At 37.0% G+C, this 27,807-nt stretch overlaps 1 protein-coding gene across 3 annotated transcripts; it reads right to left on the reverse strand.

Moving 5' to 3' along the window:
* Positions 1 to 595: 595 nt before the first annotated feature.
* UBE2V1 (ubiquitin conjugating enzyme E2 V1) lies at positions 596 to 27,807 on the reverse strand. 3 transcript variants are annotated; one of them, XM_025163296.2, is made up of 5 exons: positions 13,404 to 13,475; positions 12,521 to 12,627; positions 9,517 to 9,665; positions 6,091 to 6,216; positions 596 to 1,078 (listed from the first exon to the last, which is right to left on the reverse strand). In XM_025163296.2, exons 2-5 carry the CDS (start codon positions 12,573 to 12,575, stop codon positions 932 to 934), a joined length of 477 nt encoding a protein of 158 aa, XP_025019064.1. In that variant the 5' UTR covers positions 12,576 to 12,627; positions 13,404 to 13,475; the 3' UTR covers positions 596 to 931. The 3 variants fall into 3 exon arrangements, with proteins under 3 accessions (XP_025019064.1, XP_007423106.1, XP_015747055.1); XM_007423044.3 differs by lacking the exons at positions 12,521 to 12,627; positions 13,404 to 13,475 and adding an exon at positions 27,679 to 27,807; XM_015891569.3 differs by lacking the exons at positions 12,521 to 12,627; positions 13,404 to 13,475 and adding an exon at positions 27,643 to 27,715.

Raw genomic sequence — 27,807 nt, forward strand, 5'->3', positions numbered from 1 at the left:
GCCCACATTCTGGGGGAAGAGATGGGACAGAAATACAATCTATGCCTTAGCAAAGGTTTTGGGTGAAAGAAGAACCTGCCCCAAATGGCTATATAAGCATTCTTTAAAAGCAGAAAAATAAAAACCAACCCTAGAGACATTCAGCATTTTACTAGAGCCTGCACAAAGGGAGGGATGACTGAGGATACCAAAACATCCCATTAGTAGTCCATACAACCCAGCCACAGCTGGTAATTGAAACCTTTTGGCACAATCTTTAGGGGACGTTGTCTTGAGCACTGTTCCTCAACCTTGGCAACTTTAAGGTGTATGGACTTCAAGTCCACACAACTTAAAGTTGCCAAGGTTGAGAAACACTGGTCTTGAGCAAGCCCTCTTGGATTAAAAGAGAACTGTGTAAGAGTACAAGGATATTCTGGCTCAGACTCTGTTCTTTTCAAAAGGGCTTGGGCAAGATCATGATCTGCAGATTGTGCCTTCCTTGTCTACTCTAATAAATAGCCCTGAGCATCAACTCTATTGCAAACACACAGAGAGAAAGAGAAAGAGAGAGACGGGAGAAAAGATATAAACCCAGGCCAAACACACAGCAATGTGATTGTGTGATGTATGCTTTTTATGCTTTTTCACAGTTGAGTTCAACGTGACACACTGGTCTTTGACAGTAATAAATTTAAATAGACTTTTCTTGATACCAGAAGTTCAACTATGTGGACAGTGGTTACACAGGACAGCATTATTTGTTATAGCACAACTTATTTTCAAATGGAAAAAAATTAGTATCATTTACAGTATCTCAAGATAGACTTTTCTTTGCAATGGGAACTTCCTTTCCAGTACTTGGAGATCTACAAGATGCATCTAGAAAATTTACTACTGTGGAAAATGAAGAGAGCTTAAATTGAATGATGGGGCATGATTTTTTTTTTCATTAATTACTGTAACATTGTCCTTCAGGTGGTTGAGGAAGTTTCATATTTTCTTTAGACATCATTAGACGCCGGAGCTCTTGCAGAACAACTTTGATACTATGAGAATTCTGCCATTTTGCTAGGACTGATATGGCTCTTGGATCAACCTGGGGGAAAACAATGAACAAACTTAGTCTCATATAGCTTCATGTCCCCTACTTCAACAATTAAAACAATCAGGGCTAAAATTAAAGAGCTAGACTACTTCACATGCACAAAAGGTTCCTCATTTGTATTCCTTGAATATAAGAATACCCTCAATCTACATGGTGCATCACTTTGCAGGATGAGACAGTTTTCAAACTAAATATTAATGGGTATACCAGGGATACTCAGGTGTTAGGCATGCCAGTACCAGCTCTTTGGATCATATACAAGGGCTATAATATTTAATAAGCAGTAAATTAATGAAAAAGTTATTGAATCAATCAACAGAGGCCAATTCAAATTTGTAGAAACTGGGCATTAAAGGCATATTTATTTTGCAGGGTCTGTTGATTTTGGAAAGCAGGGTCATATAAAAGTGGGAGGAAAAATTAAAGATGCCTTTTTCTTCTATCAATAGCTTTTATTAGTTGCATTCCAAAACTCATATTCCCTTCAATATCTCCAGGATATAGTGAAAAACCTTTCTTTATATTATTTCATTATTTCTTGAATTTATGTATTGGCAAAATGTCACAACTTCTAGTGATATGTAAGATCAGCAAAATAAAGAATAAGAAATAAAAAACCAAGTGAAACCACATACACCATAACATGAAAAATAAAAGTAAATTTCTTTTAAAATTATTATTGGAAATGGAATTTGAGCATCAGCAGTAACCAGCAGCAATTAGCAATAATTAGCATCTGCATATTAGTTACATATGTTTTTCATCAAAATAAGGGAATGATACAAAGATATCCACCCTAACCTATTTTGCTGGACCTTATTACAGACTTTAGCTCAGAATATAGGAAGAATAAGAACTTTCAAGAGCTTAATATAGAACCAGAACATTATGTAATTAATACGTTCGCAAATGACATGCTTATTTTTCTTAGGCAGTTAAACAGAGTTATAACTCATCTGCAATGTCAATAAATTCCTGCAGTAGCAGGTTACGAGCTTTGATAAAATTTCTGCTATGTTAATTAGTGGCACAGAAACAATTTCAATAACATATAGGGTTTCATGCTAGTCCAAGGGGATTTAAATATTCAGAAGTAATTATTATAAAGGCTTAAAAGATTAAAAACTAACTCAACATTTAATAAATGTTGACCTCTTCTGCACCAGATTAAAACAAATTTAAGCCATGGTGATAGCTTTCATTATCACTGGTCAGTAGAAGAGTTGTAGTCAGAGTAACTATACATCCTAAAATAATGTATTTGTTTCAACATTCTCAATTCCATTGGCCATTACTTGGCTTTGTGTATGGTAAATATTTTTCTTTATTTATACATATAGTCATGTGAAAAAGAAAGTACACCCTCTTTGAGTTCTATGGTTTTACGTATCAGGACATAATAAAAATCATCTGGTCCTTAGCAGTTCTCATAAATAGGTAAATACAACCTCAGATGAACAACAACACATGACATATTACACCATGTCATCATTTATTTTACAAAAAGAAAGCCAAAATGGAGAAGCCACATGTGAAAAACTAAGAACACCCTTACTGCTTCCATAGGTATGAAGAGGCTAAGTAGCAGCCAGGTGCTGCTAATCAAATGCCCTTGATCAATTGATCATCAGCAAGTGTGACTACCTCTATAAAAGCCGAAGTTTTAGGAGTTTGCTGGTTTTGAGCATTGAGGTGTGTGTTAACACAATGCCAAAGAGTAAAGACATCAGCAATGATCTTAGAGAAGCAATTGCTGCTGCCAATCAATCTGGGAAGGGTTATAAGGCCATTTGCAAACAATATAAAGTCCATCATTCTACAGTGAGGAAGATTCTGCACAAGTGGAAAACATTCAAGACAGTTGCCAACCTTCCCAGGAGTGGATGTCCCAGCAAACTCACCCCAAGGTCAGACTGTGCAATCCTCAGAGAAATTGCAAAAAATCCAAGAGTTACATCTCAGACTCTACAGGCCTCAGTTAGCATGTTAAATGTTAAAGTTCATGGCAGTACAATTAGAAAAAGACTGAACAAGTCTGGTTTGTTTGGAAGGGTTGCCAGGAGAAAGCCTCTTCTCTCTAAAAAGAACATGGCAGCATGGCTTAGGTTTGCAAAGTTGCATCTGACCAAATCACAAGACTTCTGGAACACTGTCCTTTAGACAGATGAGACCAAAGTGGAGATGTTTGGCCATAATGCACAGCGCCACGTTTGGCGAAAACCAAACACAGCATATTGGCACAAACATCTCATACCAACCATCAAGCACAGTGATGGAGGGGTGATGATTTGGGCTTGTTTTGCAGCCACAGGACCTGGGCACCTTGCAGTCATTGAGTCGACCATGAACTCCTCTGTATACCAAAGTATTCTAGAGTCAAATGTGAGGCCATCTGTCCAACAGCTAAAGCTTGGCCGACATTGGGTCATGCAACAGAACAACGATCCCAAGCACACCAGCAAATCTACAACAGAATGGCTGAAAAAGAAAAGAATCAAGGTGTTGCAATGGTCCAGTCAAAGTCCAGACCTCAACCTGACTGAAATGCTGTGGCAGGACCTCAAGAGAGTTGTACATAAACAAATGCCTGCAAACCTCAATGAACTGAAGCAACGTTGTAAACAAGAGTGGGCCAACGTTCCTCCACAATGATGTGAGAGACCAATAAAGTCATACAGAAAATGATTACTTCAAGTTATTGCTGCTAAAGGTGGTTCTACAAGCTATTGAATCATAAGGTGTACTTAGTTTTTCACACATGGCTTCTCCGTTTTGGCTTTATTTTTGTAAAATAAATGATGATATGGTGTAATATGTCATGTGTTGTTGTTCATCTGAGGTTGTATTTACCTACTTTTGAGAACTGCTAAGGACCAGATGATTTTTATTATGTCCTGATACGTAAACCATAGAACTCAAAGAGGGTGTACTTTCTTTTTCACACGACTGTAACTATATATAAAAAAAACTATGGTTAGACAAACAATACAGTATAATAAAAGCTTTATACTCCCTGATGATCTCTGAAGCTTCAAATAACTGTTGAATAAGGTAGATAGTATAGACCCCTACCAGATTCCTAGCAGTCACAGAGTCAGAAAGAAGCCCCCACAAGCTTCCTAAAAATGTCATAGGGAGCTGACTGCAGAGATAGGAGAGGAACCACAAAAAACAGGGCTTCCTACTCCTGATCCAGATAGTCAACTCAGAAGGATTCCATGTTCAGTGATATCAACAGCTGTTTAGATCTAGAAGGATCAACAGAATTGTATCCTCCTGTCTTTTCCCTGGAGTAAGTAATCTGTCAGAGCAACCTAGCCATCCTTGGAATGGAACCAGACTGGAATGGGTCTAGACAATTCAGATCCTCTAGGAACACACAAAGCTGATCAGCCATCACCCTCTTATGTACTTGATTGACTCTCATATTATTGGCTGTTTGCAAGCTTTTAAAAACTGAATAGAGAGTCTATGGAGAATAAAATACACCTTGGTTTATTATTGCTGTTGTTACTGTTATTTTAGTTTACAATTTTAAAGTTTATAATATGGATGCTTTATTGTATTTTTATTATTGTTTGCTATAAGGCCATTATTAACCACCAAGAATCTGCGGACAGCAGTGGGTATGCATGTAATAACTATGAATAAACAAACACGTCTTCAATAAATACATAGTCTTTCCTCCCTGGACCATTTTATACTGCAATTTACTGTCAGAGGGAAGTGAGAAAAAATACTAAAAAATTCTTCTTTTCTCAATAGCTTAAATTATTCACTCCTTTTAACACCTCAAGAGGCATATTTATCAAAAGTGAGCTATTATTTAAAATTATTTAAACCTGTTTTGGCCTATTATAGCTTTTCCTTCCTGGCTTTATCTGCTCTGAGCCCTGACAAAGCCATAGCTAATCTCAAACAGAGGATTTGGGACCTAGATCTTCAACAGAACTAGAGTTTCCCACTTGCCCTATAGCTCAATAATCACCCCGCCTTGGTCTATTCCCAGATATTTTTAAAACAGTTAACCTTTTCACATAGAAGACTTTTCACTTTGGCCCAAATTGGCCAGTCACCTATAAGGGCAACAACTGGCAGATACAACAGCATTCCCTATGAAAACTGTATTTGTATATGTTACAATACAGTGATAGAGTCTGTATCTCATGTACCGTTAAGAGTGTCCACTATATACTAAATGAAGGACAGGACTTACAACACCAATTGTTAGAAATTTTAATTGTTCTTCAGAGGTCATTAATTTTCTCCTATGAGATCAAATCTCAGCTGTTTCCAAAAAGGTTGCTAAATTTCTAACAGCAGCTATGGCTCATAGAAGTCAACTGGTTCTCATTCACACTATTAATTGTTTCAGGCTTTCCTGTACAAGTTTTTTTAATTGTTTTATATTTGATATACTATTGTACTGTTATGTTTTTAAAAACTGGTCTCAGACTGAAAATAAATGACTCAATTTAAAAAAACCTATATCTTCATCAATAAACAACTTCAAAATATATATTTTATTCAAAGTTTATAATAGAAAAATTGCAAAAGAGAATAATTAGCTGCATGCTTACAGAGACTTACTGGTAGTCCTTGACTTACAACCATTCATTTAATGACTGTCTGAAGTTATGACAGCACTGAAATACGTGACTTATGACCTCGCAGTGTCACCAGAGTCATGCAATCAAAATTCAGGCGCTTAGAAACTGGCATGTATTTACGATGGTTGCAGTGTCCTGGGGTCACATGATCGCCACTTGCAATCTTCCCAGGGGCTTCTGACAAGCAAAGTCAACGGGGGAAGCCAGATTCGCTTAACGACTGCAGCAAAAAAGGTCGTAAAATCAGGCACAACTCAATGACTGCACGGCTTAGCGACAGAAGTTTCAGTCCCAATTGTGGTTGTAAGTCAAGGACTACCTGTATTACTTTCCTATTCTGCTTGAAAAATTGACAGAATATTACTGTTAGGATAGAAATGGTGAAAAACTTACCACTCCATTAGAACTATTTACTCCATTCATATTAATTTTTGTTACAAATCTTACAAATGGAGGTGCTTCAGGATATTTAGGGCCACATTCTATTTTAAGGCTGTATATTCTGTTTTCGTAAATCGTCTGTGGGGGGGAAAAAGAAATATTTCTGTCAAGGAATCCAAAACTGAAAAACCATCACATTCAAGTTTCAAATTAGCAAAGCTATTTTCTTTCTTTTCCCCCACTCTCCAAATTAACATAATTTGCATGCACATTTCATAATACAGTAGAAAAATTATCATTACAGATGGACAAGTACATCTAAGAAAAAATACAAAGATACACTGCCTTGTCTCTTAATTATTATTTTTTACTTGTTATTTATCCATATGCTTCTGAACAAGTGGTGTCTTTTTACATTGACAGGATGTCAAAACATTTGGACTTGCTGCTGGAGGAGAAGAACCTACAAGTTGGCACTATACTAAACCATGGCTTGGATTTAAGTATCCTACTTGGTAAGCAGAAGGAATTTCATTTGTATTCATCCTTGGTTACTTGCATGGCCTATAGTCTCTTCCTCTGAACTCAAAATCACTGCCTCAGACATCCTTTCCATCATTCAAGATCTGATTTTGGAGAATGTGGAGAACTTCGGGCAGATGATGGAAAGTGGTATCAGTTACCCTCCCTGTACAAGCAAAGTGCCTTCTGCTTACCCTTGAGGAGTGAGGGGCACAATCCAATTAAATAACTACATTTATACTGAGCTTTTTTTTTTTTGCAATCTTTTACAATTTTTTTTTTTACAATTACAAAAGCCAAGATATGTACAAAATATCTTCCATCAGATACATTCTAAGACCCTCAGTGTAAATTATTGACTTGCAAATTCCATTTGTTATAAATATGCCCTCATTTTTCTCCCAAGTACATTCTGGCTTATAAATGGATATATCACAAATGCAGTATGACAGTAATTAGGATATAATTTGGGTTGCAACTTACTTTGATAAAAATAATAATAAATACTTTAATGCTTTCTCAAAACTAGTAACCACATAAAGATGAGCACTAGTCCCAAACACAAACAGAGAAATTTAACTAGACACAACAGAAATACATGATGATATTTTAATAATGCGATAGGGAGTTGATTCCAGAGTGGACTCATTTAAATAGTTGGTCATGATTGAGAGCTGGATTCTTTTATCCTCTTTATGCCACGCTGCTCTGGGAAGCTGATGGTGACTAATAAATTAAGATTGCACCACAAAAAAAAAAAATCGATTTAAAATTTATTGGAAAAATAAGCAAAATGATCCATATATTTTATAATGTAAGAATTAGGTTCATGCAACAGAATTACTGATAAAATCAATATAATTGTCTAAAATATAATACATGGTAAATTAGGAATTAAGACAAGTGGCAAAAAAGCACATTAATTCATATCAGGTGGAACTGTGTTAACTTCCAAAATTTCTAGGGTAAGCATACTTAAGTATCTAAATAATTAATTCAACATATAGGGAAATACTTGTATCTATCATGCCAAATTATAAACTTTCCTTGAGTTCAACTAGTAGTGTTTTTATGACATGTCCATGCATTCCAGTGGAAAGTTTAAAATGCTTAGATGATTTTCAGCTTCAGATGAAAATGCCAAGATTGCAGAGAAAAGTTAGGAAAGTTAAGAAAAGTTCTGAAGAGGACTATCCTTTTTTTCTGCTTCAACTAAGGAAATTCAAAAACAAAAATGTCCTGTCTCTCCATCTTGAAAGTAAGCTAAGGATCTAGAGTTAGAAGGAATCTGGCAGCATAGCCTAGTATCCAGGAAGAAGTTTCCCCTTTGACTATATCAGCATGTAGCATACCTCTTAGTACCATAGATATGACATCTCATGTTCTGATTGGCTGCTATGTTTGTGATGTTATCCTAAAATTTCACTGGTTGCTACTTCCTTGGATACTTATTGGTTGGGCTTACATCCTGGGGCTTTCCAATTAAAACTAACATTATTTTAATGGATTGTTAGATCAAAACTTTATGTCTTTGATTCTATGCTTCCTAATTAGATTTCTCACATCCTGATTTTCCAATCAATAAATCAAGTCATAAGTCTGTCCATCCAAGTGTCCTGCTCTTGACATCTTAACAAATGGGCGATGAGCTTGTTTGGAAGTTCTAGCAGAGGAGCACAGCTATTGTATGACCTGACTGAAGAATGGTATACTCCTTCTATCTGAGATATTTGTTCTCTTTCATGGAAAAGCAGTTTTGGGAGGGACACACATGGAGCACTGTGGGAGGAAGAAGACACACCCCTAGTTAGCCAGAACAGCCCTGGTAATCAGTGGGGTGGCAGATGTCACAGCCAGATTTCCTCACATCCATGTTCTTGACATAAAAAAATCACCTTAAGAAACTAAAGCTGAAATGAATAGTTCATCTACATTTTTATCACAAAATTTGTTTCTATCTAGCAGAATGCTTTGTTATGATATAACTATACAAGAAAAGTAATAACATTACGATGACACAAAATAACATATTTAAATATATTTAAGCAACAGCAATGTAAGTTATTCCTGACATTATTTGTAACTGTTAGTTATCATGCTCTGTATTCCTTCATGGTCAGATGGGGGTGCTATAAACAAACATAAACCTCATAGTTTTAAATTGTCAATTTTAATTATGAGGAATAGTAGGGGCACTATCTTTACTCCTTCAGATTTCAAAGTAGCATAGAATATCTACACTGTAGAATAATTGTGTGATTTACTGTCTAACCTTCCATGAGCCTGTTCACATACCAACTTTTATTTTTGCAGTTTGCCATCTTTCATCTGAAGAGACTGAGAAATCCTACATGGATTCTTTAAAGCAATCTTGGTTCAGACATGGGTCCTCAAAACAAGATGTACAGATTCATTTAAAGTAAATTTGGTTCAAAGCCCCATTTATGAAAGAAATCTACAATTTATGCACACTATATGGCATTCAAAAGGAAGTTCATATCCCACCCTCTCCCCTATTACTGTAAAGGTGAACTTTCCCCATTGAGTTTTGCCTTAGTAGATTTTGATTCATTAGTATGTGCAAAAAAGAAATTGTGGTTAAATTACCTAATAAATCAAATAACCAGTTGAACAACAATAAATGTTATACTCTAAAAACATAGAAACTGAAATGGGATTTCCATATTGTTTAAGAAGGCAAAGGAGAGAAGTTAAACATGGGATTTATCATTATACCACAATCTCACACTATGAACTACTGTATATTACAAAATCAATCACTAACTAACTAACTAACTAACTAACTAACTAACTAACTAAATAAATAAATAAATAAATAAATAAGGCACTTATTATAATAGCAGAAATCAGTTTTTAAACAAAGCAATAGTTTTCTATCTTTAAAGTGATGTTTACCCTTGGGGGCCCAATAATCATGCCTGTCCATCTTGTAAGTGTCATATCTTCATCATCTTCAAGACCCCAGCTAACTGTTCCATCTCCTACTCCTTTCTGGCCTTCTTCTAGCTCTTCCAGCAGTCGAAAATTACGAGGAACTTTTACTCCTGGAAATAAATCAGAATGAACTTTTGAGATCAGAATGGCTGTTGGCAAAATAATATTGAATATCTGGACCAAAGCTTTTGATAAATGTGCTAAACATTTTAATAATTAACAATATAATGCTGTGTATCCAAGTTAAGTCCCACTAAATCGAAAGGACTCACTTCCATGTGTAAAACAGTGCTGCTGCTAAAAGAAGCTATTAGTTTAAACATCAAAACACATTTTAATAAATAATTAGCAAAAGTAATTATATTTATAATTAGTTTGTTAACAATTTGCATCCAAGATTATTTTCTATGGAAGATATCCATTTGACTTAAGTTACAAGACTTTAGAAAAGCATTAAAGAAGAATTTGGACAACAGTGACTTCAGCTACAACTCATTTTACATGGCAAATTAACCACGCTGTGCTGCAGGGAAACTATTATGTCACTGCAGGGTGTTATAAACCAAAACAAAATCTCTTGAGTTAAAACTGTAAATAAAATATAGCATGGCCATTTTTTTATTATAACAAAAAGTTAAAAAGCCACTTGCAGTGAGGAGAGAAGAGAACCAAATTCAGAGGATGCTACCCATTCACAGATTAAACTTGTGGCAATCAAGAGTTGGAAAAAGAAAAAAAGTCTATTTAAAAGTTTGTGGAAATGTCAATAAACTACACCAACTTCTTTCAATAGGTTATTTCGCTCATTACACTGCTACACAGAATGGAGCAACACTTCACCAAGTTCCACAATCTGTTTTCCAGATGTGTTACACAACAAGGGCTGTGCTGGCTAGAATTGGGAAGTTGTGGCACCAGACCTGAAAGGCACCAGAATGGGAAATGCTGTTATAGACAATACTGGATATGATCCTTAAAACTTGTCCACCAACGTTGTCTTGGAATGCTTATCTAACAAGTATTTAACCTGTTTACTTCATAAGTCTAATGGGAAAAAAATCACAACAGGGAGATTTTTTTTTTCATAAGCCTGCTGGATTCCTCCTTTAGTTAAAACATAGCAAGTAATATTACTGCTAAGAAAAGTACATGGATAGGTCCATATGATCCCCAGGAGATGAGCTTGACTCAAGGAAGAATTTATATACATAGGTTGGGGGCTTTAATTGAACTTGCCTATTTTTTCCTAAAGCACTTTTCATTCACAGACATAAACAAAATTAAGCATGTCAGCCATAAAGGCAACATACTAAATCTACTCCTATAAGTAGTATTTGTCTCCAATTATACCTGAAATACCAGCTGCTCCCCTTTCTAGAAAAACAAGAACTTAATAAACATTATTTTGTTCCTTGGTAACTCTAGCATCAACAACAGTAAGTTACAATTGATGAGATTAAGCTGGAAGAGTCCTTGGGAACTACAGCTAGTATTTAGCATATGTCCCCATCTCTCTAACTACAGTGTTTATAATCCATCCCAATCCCAGTGTTGTACAAAAATACATAAAATAAAAATACATGATCATAAAACTGAAAAATCAAATCTAGAAGATGAACACATTCAATTAGGATCACGAGGGGCCAAAGATTTGCTGAAACAATGCAGACTTGACTTGCTTATGGAATAGTTAGCAAGGTAGAGACTGCGCGTATCTCCAGGAACAGGAAGTTCCATAAAGCAGAGACTGTCTGAAAGAAGTTCTCTTGTGTAGCCCATATCTGTGAACCCAATGAAGAGGTGGGATGGGGACTTTCAACATGTCCTCTCTCGATGACAGAAGTGCAGATTCAATCCTGGCAAGGCACTGCTTAACATATCCCAGTGCTGTGTGGTATAGGGCTTTAAAGGTAACGACTAACAATTTGAATTTGACCAGAAAGCCTTGCCACTGTTGCTTGGGATCTACACAAATCACTTTTGACTCTGCTGTTGTTTTTCTCACTAACTGTGGCAGTCACCAAAGGACCAGAAGCAAACTCCTATATTCCAGAATCCTGGCTCAGCTGCTGCTTTCCATATTGCAACACTGATGTCAACAGTAGCCAAGATGCTTCTTTTCTCCTCTAGTGACCATCCATGGTGGTGGCACCATCCACACAGCTCACCCCCCACCACTGCACATATTGCTGTCCAAGGGTAAGATTCATTTGCAGTAGCTTTCTGGCAGGTCTGTCATTAAAATCAATATCAGCATTACCCATTGAAAACTTCCCACAACCACCTCTCTAATTTCACATTCTCCTCATTTATAAACTTTCTATCCCACTTTTGACTCTATTCAATTTCCAATTCTAAATCTTCCACCTTCCACTCCAGAAAGTTTCATTTCTCTGCACTTATATCCCTAACAAATCACACATTGTTCAAAGTAGAATTGATTCTGCATTAAAACTGACAACTAAGGCCTGATATTAGAATTAACTAAAACAGATCTTTAACTTGCATGCTATCTTTCATACTACATTTTAATTTTTAAAAAACTTAAACATTTTGAACTGGCCTAATATCTCTCAAGGAGACTGAAATGTTACTGCAGCAATTTGGGCTAAAAAATTAGGCTTTTCTAAGCAGGCCTCAGATTCCATTTAATTGTCATTCTTGTCCTCAGTAAAAATAGTAGCTTCTTCTTACTATTTATTATTTTAATTTACATTGCATTACATCTTATTGCTTTTTTAAAAATTGATATAATTTTATGATAATTGTATTGACTGTAAGCAATCTCTGCATGAGCATTACTCATTACTAAATGGTCCCTGAGTGATGCAGAAGCATCAAAAAAGGAGATCAATAATATATAAAACGAGGATGTAGAACCTATGGCCCTCCAGATGTTGCAAAGAGCCGGGCAAAACATTGGGGGCGGGGTTATGAAGTGACAAAAGTACTGAGGCACCATAACTTTTCAGAGACTTAGCACAGCCATTTTGAGGGTCTCTTTCGTGTCTTCTGAGCATTTTCAGAAGATACTTCCACTGACACTGCTATTGAAGTAAAGCAGGCATTAACCTGGAAAAAAAAACAACAGCACACCATCCATTATTTTAAGACATGATATTTGGGGTCCATTATATTAATATAGGAGAAAACACACATGACTAAATTTGGTTGCTTTCCAGAATAATAAAAGGTCAAGTTCAAAAGACCTCATTTGTTCATACAATGTGAAAGGGAGAGGAAAATTATTCTTCCCCTCCTATGCCATTACCAATATCAAAGGGAAGTGGTAGATAAATCTAATAAATGTCAATAAAATCAAATAGGAGTCTTGCTGTGATTTTATTTCAAATCACATTTTGATTGGAAATTGTTTCGCTCATTACTACCATTTTAATAACATTAGAACAATTTATGTTAGCTTGTGTTGCTCTTTTAGTGTTGTATTTGAAGATTTTAAATTATGGTTAGTTTAAATCTTAATTACTGTTAATTTGGGAAAAAAGTTTAGATGTTTTCATCTTTAGTATTAATGTCAGTTGAACTAAACTTTTTTTTGCATTTGTTTTAAGATTCATTAACAGAGTAAGCAAACTAAAACTAATTTTAATTCCAGACAAGAAACAAAAAGGTCAATGGTTCTGTAAGCAACCTTAGATTTCTGTTATTCAAGAATCTATCTATTAAAAGGAAAAGAACAGCTACTCATGGAGCTGGATTTTACAAATACTTAATGAGAAATCACACTATAATCAATAAGACTACAGACTTGTAAGCTGATGGATAGATTTGAGGAATTTCTAGAAAGTTTTCCAAGATACAAACTTTTAAATCCTGGATTTACATACCTCCAGATGCGTGAGCTTCAACTCCCAGCATCCTCAGCAATGACCATGGTATCTGGGGAATTTTGGAAGTTGGTCTATACATCTGAAGGGTACCCAGATTGAGGAAGTCTGATTATGATAAATTTACTTTTTTACAAGGTTCCTCTCTACCAGCATCTAAAAATTTGGGATAACCATAATAGCCATAATGAAAAATTATAAAAGTTAAGATTCAAAATTCAGGAAATTTGGGGAATATATAATGGTTCCAGATACCATTAATACTTGGGCCTAAGTCTAAGAGATCACTAAAAAATTAAATATTAGCATTTCATTCTATGAATCCACTAAATAGTATTTGTAGCGATGTTATGTGAAGCAGTACAAAATTATGTGACAAGCCATGAGAGGATTTTTAGACTTGAGAAGCAGCATTAGAGATGAAAAATAATTAAAATGAAAATCCCAATTCCTTGGACTTTCTTTCCTAAATGATTTTAAGGGTTTCAGAAGCGACACAAACTGCTACAGTAAATTCTTGAAGACATCCAAGTGTGCACTTACTGCTCTCTCCCCTAACAACACCTGGGTGGTTTACTATTTCCCAGAACTTAGGATCTTCACAATAAAGAAATCCAGGATTCCCAAGTACATAAAACTGGCAGTGATTTAGCAAGAATACTATTGTTTCATCTCACTTACTGTTATTTGCAATATCCAGAAATGGTATGCAATATCTAGAAATGGTATGCAAGGTGTCAAGGAAGATTCTACTCTTTGCCTACCTGAAATGCCAGAGAAAGAAGATGAACCTTTTGCATGCAAAGCAAATACTCTACTACTGAGCTATAACCCCTCCAATTTTATTCTAGTTTATCTAGTATGAATTATCTATGGCCCTTAACCTAAATACAAGCAGCCCTTTCAAAATCTCTCTGTAAAGTGACTGATTCAGAATTCACCTGTCCTTTAATAGTTCACTGGACAGAGAGAAAGAGGAAAAAGAATAATGTAGGGATAGCAGAATGAGTGAGAAAAGGTACTGCCTTACTTGCTAAATTATGGCTCCACAAATTATCCCCAGGAACACTTCTCTTGAATAAATTGCAGCTTTTAAATACCTTGGCATAATTTTTCAAGCTCTGGAGCTTGGGAGGAACAAATTAGAACCATTTCTGACAGAGCTAACAACAGCACCAAGACAATTCTTTTTTCATTCCAAAGACAGCAAATGCATAGCTGCTCCCATCAAGCTATTTAAACTATTCCAAATGCTGTATGATATACAGGTATGAACCTATAATGATTCAAAACCCTCAGACACTGTTCAATCTAGTTTTTTTGTAGGCGCTCTTCCTCATCCCATGCTGTGTTTCAAAAGCTTTAAGCTGCATGGAAACTGGTATCATTCCACTGGAGGCAAGCATCCACATTTGCCAACTCTCTCTCCGGCGTAACTCCTGTTTTCCAATGGCTCACTAGTTCTATTAATTCTCCTTGATGGTCTCTCATCAATGTGGAAAGGAAAAATCTCAGCTGATGTGTGTCACTGAGGCATTTCTATCTACTCTCTCCTGTCCTTAGGCTTAGACAATGCTAAAGACAGAATCCACTGAAGAATCTCATGGCAGGTGGATCTGGGTGCTATAGCCAACTTTCAGTAGCGGGTTCCAATCTGAAAACATTCTATACCCGCAAACCACATATTCAACCTTGTTTGCTCAGCATACTGTAGTGCCTTTTCTGTGGCTCACTTCAATGCCTTACTCTCAGCAGTACTAGATGGGAGGTACAGTAGGACTTGATTTACTGAGAGATGCTGTCCTTGTGGTCAGAATGAATCTGAGTCCCTATCACACATATTTTTCTGCAGCTCCTTCTATACCAATTTACATGGAAACATACATTTACCTCCTGCTAACAAAAAATGAATCTGTTTTGTGGGAGAGGTGGTTAGTTTCCTTCTTGCAGATTAGAAGTCGATAATCACCAAGAGAGTTGCTAAGTATCTATCTGCAGTGATTTCTATAAGAAGGCATAAAATGTCCTAATCTTGGAGTTATGACATTACAAAGTCTTTCTTTACTCGTTCATTTTATTATGAAAAATTATTATTAAAAATTAAAATTATTTATTTTATTCCATTTCTATTTTATCTTAATGCTAATTATTATTTATTAAGAACATTTTATTGCATCTTAATTTTTTCCTTTCTCCAGTTTATTTTTTTAGATTTTATATTAGTGTTATACTGTTCTGTGGTATTTGGTCATTGCTTTTGTATTTTTTTAAAACTTGCATTTCATTGCCTGTAATTAAATACATTTGAACTTGACAGCTCTTGACAAAAATGTACCCTACACCTTATCTAATGAATGAATTCATAGATGTAGCTAGATAAGATTCGTTCCCAAAAGTGATAGGGATCAATATCTATTAGCCCCGAGAACAGTGTGACTGCCTTGAAGGCCATCTGCAGGGAGACTAGGCTTCCTTGTGCAGCTGGTTGGCCACTGAAGGAACAGACCGCTGGACTAGATAGGTCAAGGATCTGATCCAGTAGGGCACCTCTTATGTTCTTACTGCTAATCTGCCTGTCCCCAGAAGAGTGGGGAGAAGCCTTACCCACAATGTAATGATACTGTGGAGGTTTCTCAAGTACCTTAAAGTCCCAGACTGATTACAGAGGTAAAGTCTTGTTTCTAGGTGTATGCAAAACATTTCATTTTGAACTGTTTCTGGTACATAATTTCATGAAACGCCTCATTTTTGGTCTAAAACTGCTGTATTGAGTGTGGATCACTTCCAAATGTTTGAAACAGATAATTTCATACTCAAAAACAGTAGTTTTAAACTTGAAAAGCAGTTCTGCAAAATTTCACATTTAAAATGGTTCAAAATGAAATATTTTGCATGCCCTTATTCTTTTCCCAGCTTCATAGTAATGGAAATATCAGGGCTGTAAGATATTAAGTTCTAGGAAGGCTTGATATACAATTTGGGAGATCTCTTCTGGCCACATTTGTCAGATCTGAAACATAAGCTACCACTTATCCTTTAAAAGCAACAGGAAGCTATGTCTGCTAAGAGCATGACTACACATGAAAAGGGAAGAGCCCAAAATTAAGTCAGAAGGCATATCCTTGAAAATAACAAGAGAAAATGGCCCGCCTCAGCATTAAAAAAAAGCTATTATAGTGCCCAAGGGCTGAACGGATTTACCCATCTTGAAGTTGATTTGCAGAAGATGTATGTGTATATTAATGCTTTACTGGAACAGTAATAGGAATAGAATATAACCTGGCAAGATTGTTACTTCAATAAAAAAGTGAGAATTACTCTCTACTTTACATTTTGGTTGTATCATGCCTGTTTGAGTTATAGGCCTAGCTACAACATTAAAAGCCTAAAAAGGCAGTTAAGCATTTAATATTTAATTGCTCACTGCCCAAAGTTGAACTAAACCATTATTCTACTCTACTGACCAATACAAATGTAAGCTGGCAATAAAATTCAAACTGTTTGATCCTTTTAGTACTCCTTTGCCAAAGTTTGCTGATCTAAATAAACATTCTCAGTTTTATAGTAGTTCTTCACCTATTATCTGTATATATGGCATTCACCTCCTAAACAGGACAAGGCCCACACTTAAGCCAGTGTTTCTCAACCTTTTTTTCACTTGTGGCCCCCTTCCAACCTTGCTTTTCTCCTGTGGCCCCCTGTCCAGGTCTCATTACTGGATATGGACATTGTACAGAAACTGGTTCGTTTCCTGGCATCAACAAGACAGTATAATACACTTTGCTTTTTTGTGGCCCCCTCAGCAGGTGCTGTTGCCCTCATGTTACATATTTTTCACTTGTGGCCCTCTTGAAATATCCCAGGATATGGCCTCCATTTCAGAACCCCTGCTTTAGACTCCACTCCAGAATTCCCAGATTAATCCTGTCCTATTTCAAAACATATCAGGACAACTTTTTTTAGTGTAAATGCGGTGTCTCTTGAAGGGAGAAATGCATCTCTGCACTATTTCCTGTGAAAGGGATTTCATATATGTCTACAGTTTTCAAAGACATTCCCAATAAATAAGGTTAGGAAATAATGATTGATTTTTTTTTAACTACACCAAAGTTATAAACATTCCCTTTGCACAAAAACCCCTCTCCATCTATTTATCTGAAGCTTGATGGCATTTACCACAACAAAAACAATTATGCTAACCAATATGTTTAATTTCTTCCCAAAAAAATAAAATTATAAGTGCTTCCATTAAAAAAAGTCAGAATTTAAAGAAACCTAGCTCCAGTATTTGTGCATTTCTTTTCTCAAAACTGGGCAGAATTTGTTCCTTAAGAAGAATAATCTGGGCTTGCAAATGTCAATCTATTCTGTTAAACAGTAAAAAAAAAAAAAAAAAAGTGATGGACTTCAGAAGTTATCCAATGCTAGTCAATGGGTGACACAAATCATATTTCTGCCTTGGTCCCCAAGTTGAAGAGGGAAATTTCTAATTCAGCTTAAGTCAAACTGGGCTTTTTTAAAGCACTGAATCAGAGCAGAATAAAATCTGGTGGTCACCAAACACTCCCCATAGTTCTTAATGTCCCTCCATTATTTCTCAGACAAATAGAGCAAGGCTTTGAAACAAAGCAATTGTTCACAGCCTTTTCAAAGCTAGAAACAGGTGATCAGTAATTTTGGCTGCCCTTACTGGCCAGTCCTTTTCCTTAGCAAATATACAAATGGAGAACAGCTGCCTGAAGATGCTTCTCTGCTAGCTTCGCTTCCTTGTTTGCATGTCTAAAGGCATGTGATGTAGCAACCTTGCTGAAGCTAAGGAGGTCTGGATTTGAATGGGAAGTTATCTAGGAATGCATGTACAGAACTTCAAACTACATTTAGCTTTTGCCTAGTTTTTACTTCCACCTCTTTTTTTTTTAAGCACCATGTAAAGTAATGAAGTTGGTGGTGCTATTGACACAATCCATTAGAGAGCATATTAAAATGCTGATTAATAGGGCTATGTAGCACTTCAGATACAAAGGCAAAAAAGTGCTTCAGAATGCACCAAGGGCATGAAGCTGTGTCACTCCTTCCACCAAATGTGTTTTTCTTCCCCTGCAATCATGCAGCAGCTGTGAAGAGCAGCTGGGTGATCCCTGGAAAAGGCACCGCTGCTTTAAGGAGTTGTGGACAGGTGCAAAATTAGTATTCCAGTGTGCTCTGAAGCACTTTTTGCCTTTGCCACCAAAACATTGCTCAGCTTTACTGATCATGCACTAAAATTTTCCAGCTAAAGACATTCTGAACAAATCAATTCATTAAAGACTAAGCAGTTTTATATGATCAATACATGGTAATATTGAGGGTAATAAACAAATGTTACAGATATTGTGTATAATAAAAACATAATTTAAACCAGAAATGAATTAGAATATTTATGGTATCTATTAATTTAGCACATGTTAATTCTGAAAAGCCACTCAATCTGTTTCCACAATCTACATTTTAAAAAGAAACCTATACAACATTTATAATAATTTCATATAATACAATTTTATACAAATTTATGACAAAATATTTTCTATTTTATCATAAAATGTGTATTTTTCACCTTCAAATTGCCGTTGCCAGATTCAAAGAAATGCAGAACTGGGAGAATTCTGATTTGTATATTAATTCAGAAGGCACACATCTGGTAAGTTCATTTCCAAGTATGGCCTGAACCAAATCTTCAAGCATTCTTAATGTTATAATTACATCTTCTATTAAGTTTAGTTCTGAATGTAATTTAGGGGACAGAATATGTCTCTCTCTTCCCCTCCCCCCACAATATTACAGAATAATTTATAATCTGCATTCCCTCCTGCTGACAGATAGGCTTAACACATTTTTTGTTGTATGAATCCATTGTCTTACCAATTCTTAGAAGGATATGGGTATTTTTTTATAACTCTGCCACAACTTAAATCTAAACAGAGGACACTGAGACTTGAAAATATCTGAAGCTGAATGATCATTATGGACATGTCCAGCACAATATCAACTCAGAAGTAATTGCCACTGAGTTTTGTTGGGCTTACTCCAAAGTCATTAAGTACAGGATTCCAATACTCTGGACACCTTTGCAAACTCTGTTGGAATAAGTTTTAATCTTAATTATATTTACTTCTGAACAGATATGCATAGTTCTGTTTTCTGACTGTTATAAAATGGTTTAATCCGCACTGCACTTCTCATCTAAAATTAGCATAAAATCCAGTTATCTGCATAAGAAAGCAGCAGTCTAGCTGAGTTCCCCAGCCTATTGTATAAAGTGATTCTAAATTCTGTTCTTTTCTGAGCCTGCATCAGCAATACTTCACTATGTGGTTTCAAGCACAGTAAATAAACTGGCTGAAAAAGGCCAGTGATCAGACCATACATCTACTGCTGCTACACTGATTGACATTTGCTATTCCAACAGCAACAGCAAAAGAAACAAAAGCAGAGGTTACATTACTTCTCACATGTTATATCTGTCCTGATCTTTTGGCAACACAGAAACTATAAGGGAAAGCAAAACAAAACAAAATTAAAACAAAATGAAATTATGACAGAGGACAATAGTACAGCCACATCTTAATCTGACTTATTCTCAGAAATCCACAGTTAACTTGTGACAATTAACTCCAAATTTATAAGCCTGACCACCATTATTTATTTTTCTAACTTTAAGTAGTATAAGTATCCTATCATTGCAGAAATTATTTTCTTATGGAAAAAAAAACCCTGGAAACCATGGATCCCTATTTTTAACTTCACAAAAACATTCTTGTAAGCAGAAAAACTTGCAGAACCAATATTATAAGCAGGGAAACTGGCAAGCAGATGTGCTCTACAACTCCTTTAATGTACAGTGGCTGACGTGTTAAGATAGAAGTTTCTTTGAAATGTGGTAATGTGGTTTTTATAGCTCCTCTTAGCAAAAGCCCTTAAAACCATTCTTAAAAGGTACAGGTAGTCCTCATTTAGCGACTGCTTCAGACAGTGACCACAGTTATGATGGTGATGAAAAAGTAACTTTATGACCAATCCTTACATTTATGACCTTCACAGGTCTGTAAAGGAAAGGAAAGCTGAAGTAAGATCATAAGCACAGTCACAGTTTCACTTAGTGACTGCTTCGCTTAACAACCAAGTTGTTAATCCCAATTATGGTTGCTAAACAAGCACTACGTGTATTAATAATTTGCCTCATTCTTCCAGTCAACTTGAAACTGCAAAGTCAGAAGCTGAAAGTATCACAAATGTATTGAATTGTATGGCTTAGGAAACCAAAATGAAGCAGAATGACTTTTCAATTTCCGCCACTCCAATTATTTTTTCATAGCTAAAACTGTCATCAAGCAACCAAAACAATATCTGTGTGCATGGACATCACCAGATGGAGTACATAGAAATCAAATTGACTTTATTATTACTAAAAGGAGGTGGAGGAGCTCAGCTATAGCATCAAACACATGGCCAGGTGCTGACTGTGGAACAGATCATTAACTGCTCATGTGCAAGTTCCAGTTAAGTTAAAGAAGAAGAAGAAAGCCAACCAGTTTCCACAATATGATCTTGAGCATATACCCACCATTTTCAAGAAGAATGTCAGGAATTGCTTTGAAGTCCTGAATCTCATTAATGGAAAACCAAAGGAACTGTGGAATGAACTTAAATAAGTTGTTAAGGATGAATATGAAAACAGACTGCCAAAAACCAAGAAGCAGAAGAAGGCAAACTGGATGTTAGAACAAATTGTGGAAATTACCTAGAAAAGAAGAAAGGCCAAGGACAAGAAAGACAAAAATCTCAGGAAGGAACTGAACAAAGAGTTTCAGACAGCTGTTACAAAAGACAAGAAGCAGTATTACAACATTTGTAAAGACACTGAAGATGGAATCAGACATGGAAAAACAAGGAAAGTCTTCCAAGCAATCTCTGAATTCAGAAAGAGGTTCCAGCTTTGAATTGGTATGGACACCAATGGATAGAGAGTAACCAATTCAAAGATCAAAGATGGAAGGAGTATACCAAAATACTGTACAGTAAAGATGTCAACATCCAAGGTACTTCAGAAGATATTCCCTACTTACAAGAACCTTTAATACTAGAAGATGAAGTTAGATCACCACTCTGGTCATTAGCAAGTCAGGAGGCTACAGGAACTGATGGAATACCCACAGAAATGTGGCAAGCAATAGAAGAAGAGTCAATAAAGGTCCTAACCAAGCTTTGCCAGCAAATCTGTAGAACGACACAGTGGCCAACCTTTTGAAAAAGGTCAAACTACATTCCAATACCAAAAAAGGAGACTGAACAGAGTGTGAAAACTATTGTACAATATCCTTAATTTCACATGCTGGCAAAATAATGCTTAGGATCATCCAACACAGATTAGAGCCCTACATGGAAAAAGAGAAGTCAAGTGTTTAAGCTGGCTTTAGAAAAGGATGAGGAACATGAGGCATTATTGCTGATGCATGCAGAAATAAATCAGTATATGATCCATTGATTATAGAAAGGCTTTGGATTGTGCTGATCATGTCAAGCTGTGGAATGTGCTTAGAAAAATAGGGAATTCAAAACATTTCATTGTCTTCATGTGAAACCTACACATAGGTCAGGAAGCCACAGTACAGACAGAACATGATGAAACAGACTGGCTCCAGGTTGGCAAAGGAGTGAGACAAGGCTGTATGTTCCCCCTTTACTTATTCAAGCTATATGCTGAATATATATTAAGGGAAGCGGAATTGGAAAAAAAAAGTTTTTAAAATTGGAGGAATAAACATCAATAATCTGCACTATGCTTGCTAACACTATTCTGACAGTGGCTGGTGTGGGTCTTCCGGGCTGTGTGGCCGTGTTCTTGAAGTTCTGTTTCCTAACGTTTCGCCAGCACCTATTCTGACAGCCAAAAATGCAAAGGATCTGCAAGCTCTAGTAATAAAAGTCAAGGACCACCATGAATAAATGGGACTAAGATTAAATATAAAGACGACCAAACTAATGACAACAGGTAGAACAATCAGCCTTAGAATTGACAATGAAGATATTAAAGTGGTGGATAGCTTCTGCCTTTTAGGATCAACCATCAGCAGTAAAGGAACAAGCAATCAAGAAATATGCCGCAGGCTAGCACTTGGCAGAGCAGCCATGAAGACCTTGGAAAAGATATTCAGATGCTGTGATATGTCTACCCCTACAAAGATCAGGACTGTGCAAGCCATAGTGTTTCCTATGATATCCTATGGAAGGGAAAATTGGACTTTGAAGAAACAAGATAAGAAGAATATTGATGCTTTGGGGTTGGAAAAGATTCCTGAGAAGACTGTGGACAGCCAAGGGGGAAAAAACCCAATGGATCATCAAACAAATCAACCCAGAGTTCCCACTCAAGGCACAAATGACCAGGATCAAATTATCCTACTTTGGACACATTATCCAAAGACCTAGCTCCCTATAGAAGGCTTTAATGTTGGGAAAATTGGAATGAAAGAAAAGAGGAAGACCAGCCACAAGTTACAGTGGCAATGGGTGCACTGTTAGAAGTACTGAAGGACCAGGTCAGGGACAGACTATCATGGAGAAAATCTATGTGGTCAGGGACAGATTGTCATGGAGAAAATCTATCTATGTATCCCTAAGAGTTGATAACTACTTGATGGCACATAATCAATCAATCAATGCTTCACAAGATGAAAGAACAGAGGTCCCCAAGTCAGCATATGTTATGCAACAGACCAAACTTAAATCTTTCTGCATCCGTAAATCAGTATCTAAGATAGTGTATAAGCCATTGCTGTAGTGCACTGCCACATCTTATAGCTCTAGGTTGGTACTGCAAAGATATTGCATCAAGGCCAATATGCTTGTACAAAGGTTGAAAATGAGAATCTCAGTTTTAAATGTGGCTGCTGAAACAGTATGAAACAGTAGGAAGACATTTCTAAAATACAAGCTCTAAGCAAGACATTTGACCAAAACAGTGAAACTACTTCCACCACAAACTACTAAAATGAAGGCTGATACTAACAACAGTAGAATTATGAGTTAACTAAGAATTTTCATTTCCTCATTCAAAAATTAGTTCCTTCCTGCTACATACATAACTGCAGGTTTAAATTTGCTCCTGTGCTAATACTCCAAAGCAGAATTTAAACTAAAACTAACTTTATTTTTCTTGTCAGAAATAATACAGCAAAATATAATAGAACTAAGGAATGAAAAAAAACCCTATTATTTTCCTCCTTTCATACTGTTATTTTGGGTCATTTTATAGAAAATATGATTTTAACATTGAAAATAGGCACAGGTAGCACAGCAAACATTTTTGTTGAAGAGAATTATCTGCTCAGAAAGGAAAACCTAAGAAACAATGTGATATAGCGGTTAGAGCACTGGATCTGAATTAAAGAAATGTAAAGAATCTCAGCATATCTTTGGCCATTAACAGTAACTTATCTTACCTCTTCCACAAGTATTGTAAGGATAGAAAAAGATAAACCCATGGAAAAGTGGTAAGATGCAAATGTAATAAATATCTGATCATGTAACTCTATTATTTATAATTAAAATATGTTATACCCTCTTAAAAGATAATATTCTCAAAGCAGTTTACAAAATAAAGCATAGACTACAACAAACTAAAAAATGAGATACAAATAAAAAAAATAACAATTAAGTCCATAAAAATATAATATAGAAAACAGTGGAATAAAACCAAGTGTTAGGAACAAATTAAGAAATAATAATAAGGGGTGGCAGATCCTGTCTTTTGTCCCTACTCATCTGATAGATCTGACAGGCACATGAGAGAGGGCTTCCATAGCTAAACTTAGCATTCAGACAAGTTCATACAGGTTTAGGATGGTATGCTACTTCCTTTGTCAGTGGGTTTTTTGGATTATCAAAACAGTGTGCAAATACAACTTCTGAGCAGTTAACAAGCAAAAGAAGGATTTGAACATGCTATTCTTGTGAACACCAAGGTATACTACCTTATTGTAAAAAACTAAAGAACAGTCCACTTTGGCTATGTTCAGAGATATATCATATTCAGAGAAATAACAAACTGATTTTGAAATGAATTAAAAACTTCATGCATTTGGATAACGCACAGCCAAAGCATGGCTTATCAGACAGAAGTAATGCAAAGACAGCTACATCAGATCACTAGGATGCTGTTTGGTTAAGTTGCACTGGTCAACTTCAACCAGATACGTCACATCTAAACTGAACCATGGGCGGCTGTTTCCTGGCTGGGTTGTTAGCGGCAAGGGAAGCCGATAGTTGTGAGCAGGTGTGTTCACTGATATCTAGCTTGCTGTTTGCTGTACTGTTCAAACAGGTCCACTATAAATACAATCAAGTAACAAAGATGTCAGCATCTCCCTACTATCAAAATACATGAAACAATTCTTGATTTCCTTCATATCAATGGGAAAAGAAAAATCTAAACTGGTCCAAGACATCTTTGACAACAAAGTGGTCAAATCAGCATTATATGTAATGTAATCATCTTTTGATTTTTATTTATAGTTGTCACTAAGTAGACCGCAAAGAGCAGTCTTGTAAATCAAAAGAAATACCAGTTATACTTAATCTCTTCTATATAAATTACGAACTGAAAACTAAAATACAGGAAAGAAGAATGTCTATGTGGTCAGGTAAAAGATTAGTTACTTGTTCTACTGTGTGCATGAATATCAGTAACAAATGCAAACTAGACAGAAAAATTATTTCTCTTCCAACTTATGCTATGTACTCCAGTCTATGACCAAGCATTTCCTCCAAACTGAGGACCCAGAAATAGCCTCTTCCTCTAGAGATGCATTGGATTCCTACCCTAAAAGATGCTTCCCTTCTCTTCTACCCCAGCATGGCAAGCTACTGGATAAACTACAGCTTGGTGATCCAGCACATTACTTATACACAGAAGATACCAGACAGATCAGATAGTAAACAAATGATAGGAAAAATCACTGCCTTAGACTCTAGGGACAATCAACTAATTAGAGTAGCTAGTCTTAACCTAAATGGACAAGTACAGTAGTCTAATCTCATAGAAGTCAGTTTCCTATATTAATATTGAGAAATAAAGAATGTCCTTTTTAGGCTGCAGTCCTTGCGCACCTTCATGAAAATAATTCTCAATAAACTCAACAGAATTTCTGAGTAAACATTCACAGACTGCATAGTTAATATGTTAGCATTTCTTATCACTTCAGTTATGTAGACATCAGGACAAAGATGCTGGATTGCTACAGAATGCTTTATTATTGAGAAATGTCTGCTTTTAGAAATATCATATTTACCCTTTACTCTCTCATTTGAAACAATCATTTCCACAGAAAGATCTCAACACCCAAGCCTCTTTGATCCCTTTTTCAACAGAACACAAGGAAATTCCATCATAGGGATGGAGGCTTTTAATTTGCCAAAAAAATTCTTGTTACTCATTCCCAAGAACTATTATCTAGAACAAGTCTTTCAACATGCCTTTTGGCATCAGCTCTTCCTGAAACCACAATTAACTTATAGAGACCCTACCAGGAATAATTCAGTCATAGTATCATGTGATCTACATCAATGTTGTCCATAACTGACTCTCCAAGGATTGTCTAATATCCCTTTAAGCCATCACTACAACTTCTGGCAATAACATAGCTTTGTATTGTAGACAAAGATGTAGGTTTCTTGGAAAATTTTGAATTGGAAAAAGTTTCTACACAAATGAATTTGTCACCTAGACAAACCTACCTACCTGAGCAACTACCTTCCCCAGAGACAACCCATTCCTAATCAAGCTAGGACCCCACCCTGAAATGTGGCTTATAGTGCAAAATATATCAAATAGCTACACCTTCTCTCTCTCTAAATTTTCTCTGATAAAAAAACACGAGGCAGGAAAAGCTGTGGGGAAGTCACAGAGTTATAAATGGAATATGTTATGCGAACCGTCATCAAATTCAGTGAATGATACTAAGCAGTTGTAGAATAGAAATCTTCTCTGGAAACACCTCAAGAGTCTCCAAATTGTCCTCATACTCTCTGTTGTTTACAACAAGCCAGCAAAGACTATAGCGGCCTCTTAAAATCAACTGAAGGCAGCCAGTAGTATTTAAAAACTGGGCTTGAACATAGAAAACGGATGACCAAACCCTGTTCAGCTACGAGCAATCATCTCTTGAAATACCGAGCCCTATCAAATGAACAACAAATATTTATAATTCATGTGTAAAACACTGGATTATTTTAGCAATCATCACTTTTGAGACAGCTCAGGATAATCTCTATGATGTTGGGAATGACAGCATGGATTGGGCTCAAGATAAAAAGTAACTTCCTGCTAGTGGAGCCTACAAGGATCTTACTAAAAGTCCACCTAAATGTAACATCCTTCATCCAGCTAGGATGTGATGGTAACTCCAAAAACCCTTCAAACTGTGATAGTGGAGAATATACGCAGCTCAGGGCTAAATGTTCAAATGTCACAGAAGGCCAACAGCCCTCTGGCAGTTATCTGGGCCTTACCTTCCACCCTTCTCAGATGCACTGCTTCTGAACATGGAGGTTCCAAAGAGCTGCCAGAGCTTATATACATCTCCCTCCCCATCCCAACCACCCGTTTTTTTCTGACCTAGTGCGATCCAAATGGGTGGGCTCCAACTCCCATCATCCAACTGGCAGGGGATGACGGGAGTTGAAATCGACCACCTCTAAACGGCAGCAAACTGAAAGAGGCTGTCAGTCTCTCTAGAACGAGGTTTCCCTAGCCACTCTTCACCTCCGTCGTGCCTTTTCCACCACCCCCTCCCATCCCCTTCATCTCCCCATGGGCTCCCCTGCCACACCAACTGCCGCCCCCTCTCCCCCAGCCTCAGCCTCGGCCAAGTCGCCCCTCCACCCGTTCCTCCAGGAAATTGACTCCCCAGGCCACCGCCCCTCGGGTAGGGCTCCCACGCCTGGGCTGTCAAAATACGGCTGGCCACTAGATGGCGGTAAAGGGTCAGGACTTTCCTGTCTCTCTTTGCTGCCGCCTGCCGGCCGCCTGGATTGACTGCTGCCCAGATACGGCAGCACGACCCTCGGGCCCGACACACCCAGCCGGCGAGCCCGGCTGGTTGGGAGCCCGCGGGGACGCCTCCTGAGCCCCTCAGGAGAAGCGAGCCCCCGCCGGCGCCGCCAACCCCCTCCCCCTCCCCGCAGAGGAGCACCCCCTTCTCACGGGCCAAGCTGGCCTGGGCTACCGGTCCCCGCTCACCCGAGCCCGTGGTGGCCGCCATCTTGCGCCGCTGTCGCTCCAAGCCCGACCTCCCCGCCGCCCACGTCACCTCAACGCGGGAAGTGAATTGCTGCTGCGGCTCTGGCAAGTGGCTGCGGCAGCCGGGGA

Source organism: Python bivittatus, unplaced genomic scaffold, assembly GCF_059951505.1.
Source record: "Python bivittatus isolate LINGU-HERP-01145 unplaced genomic scaffold, Pbiv_v1 ctg000700_np1212, whole genome shotgun sequence".
Lineage (NCBI taxonomy): Eukaryota > Metazoa > Chordata > Lepidosauria > Squamata > Pythonidae > Python > Python bivittatus.

What these genes read in the sequence shown, in the direction of transcription:
- UBE2V1 (XM_015891569.3), bottom strand. Translation starts at nt 27,700, where the DNA reads ATGGCGGCCACCACGGGCTCGGGTGAGCGGGGACCGGTAGCCCAGGCC. An exon ending in AGCCCAGGCCAGCTTGGCCC is followed by an intron (nt 9,666 to 27,642) that starts GTGAGAAGGGGG and finishes ATTTATTTCCAG; the next exon opens with GAGTAAAAGTTCCTCGTAAT. An exon ending in TAAATAGTTCTAATGGAGTG is followed by an intron (nt 1,079 to 6,090) that starts GTAAGTTTTTCA and finishes GTTTTCCCCCAG; the next exon opens with GTTGATCCAAGAGCCATATC.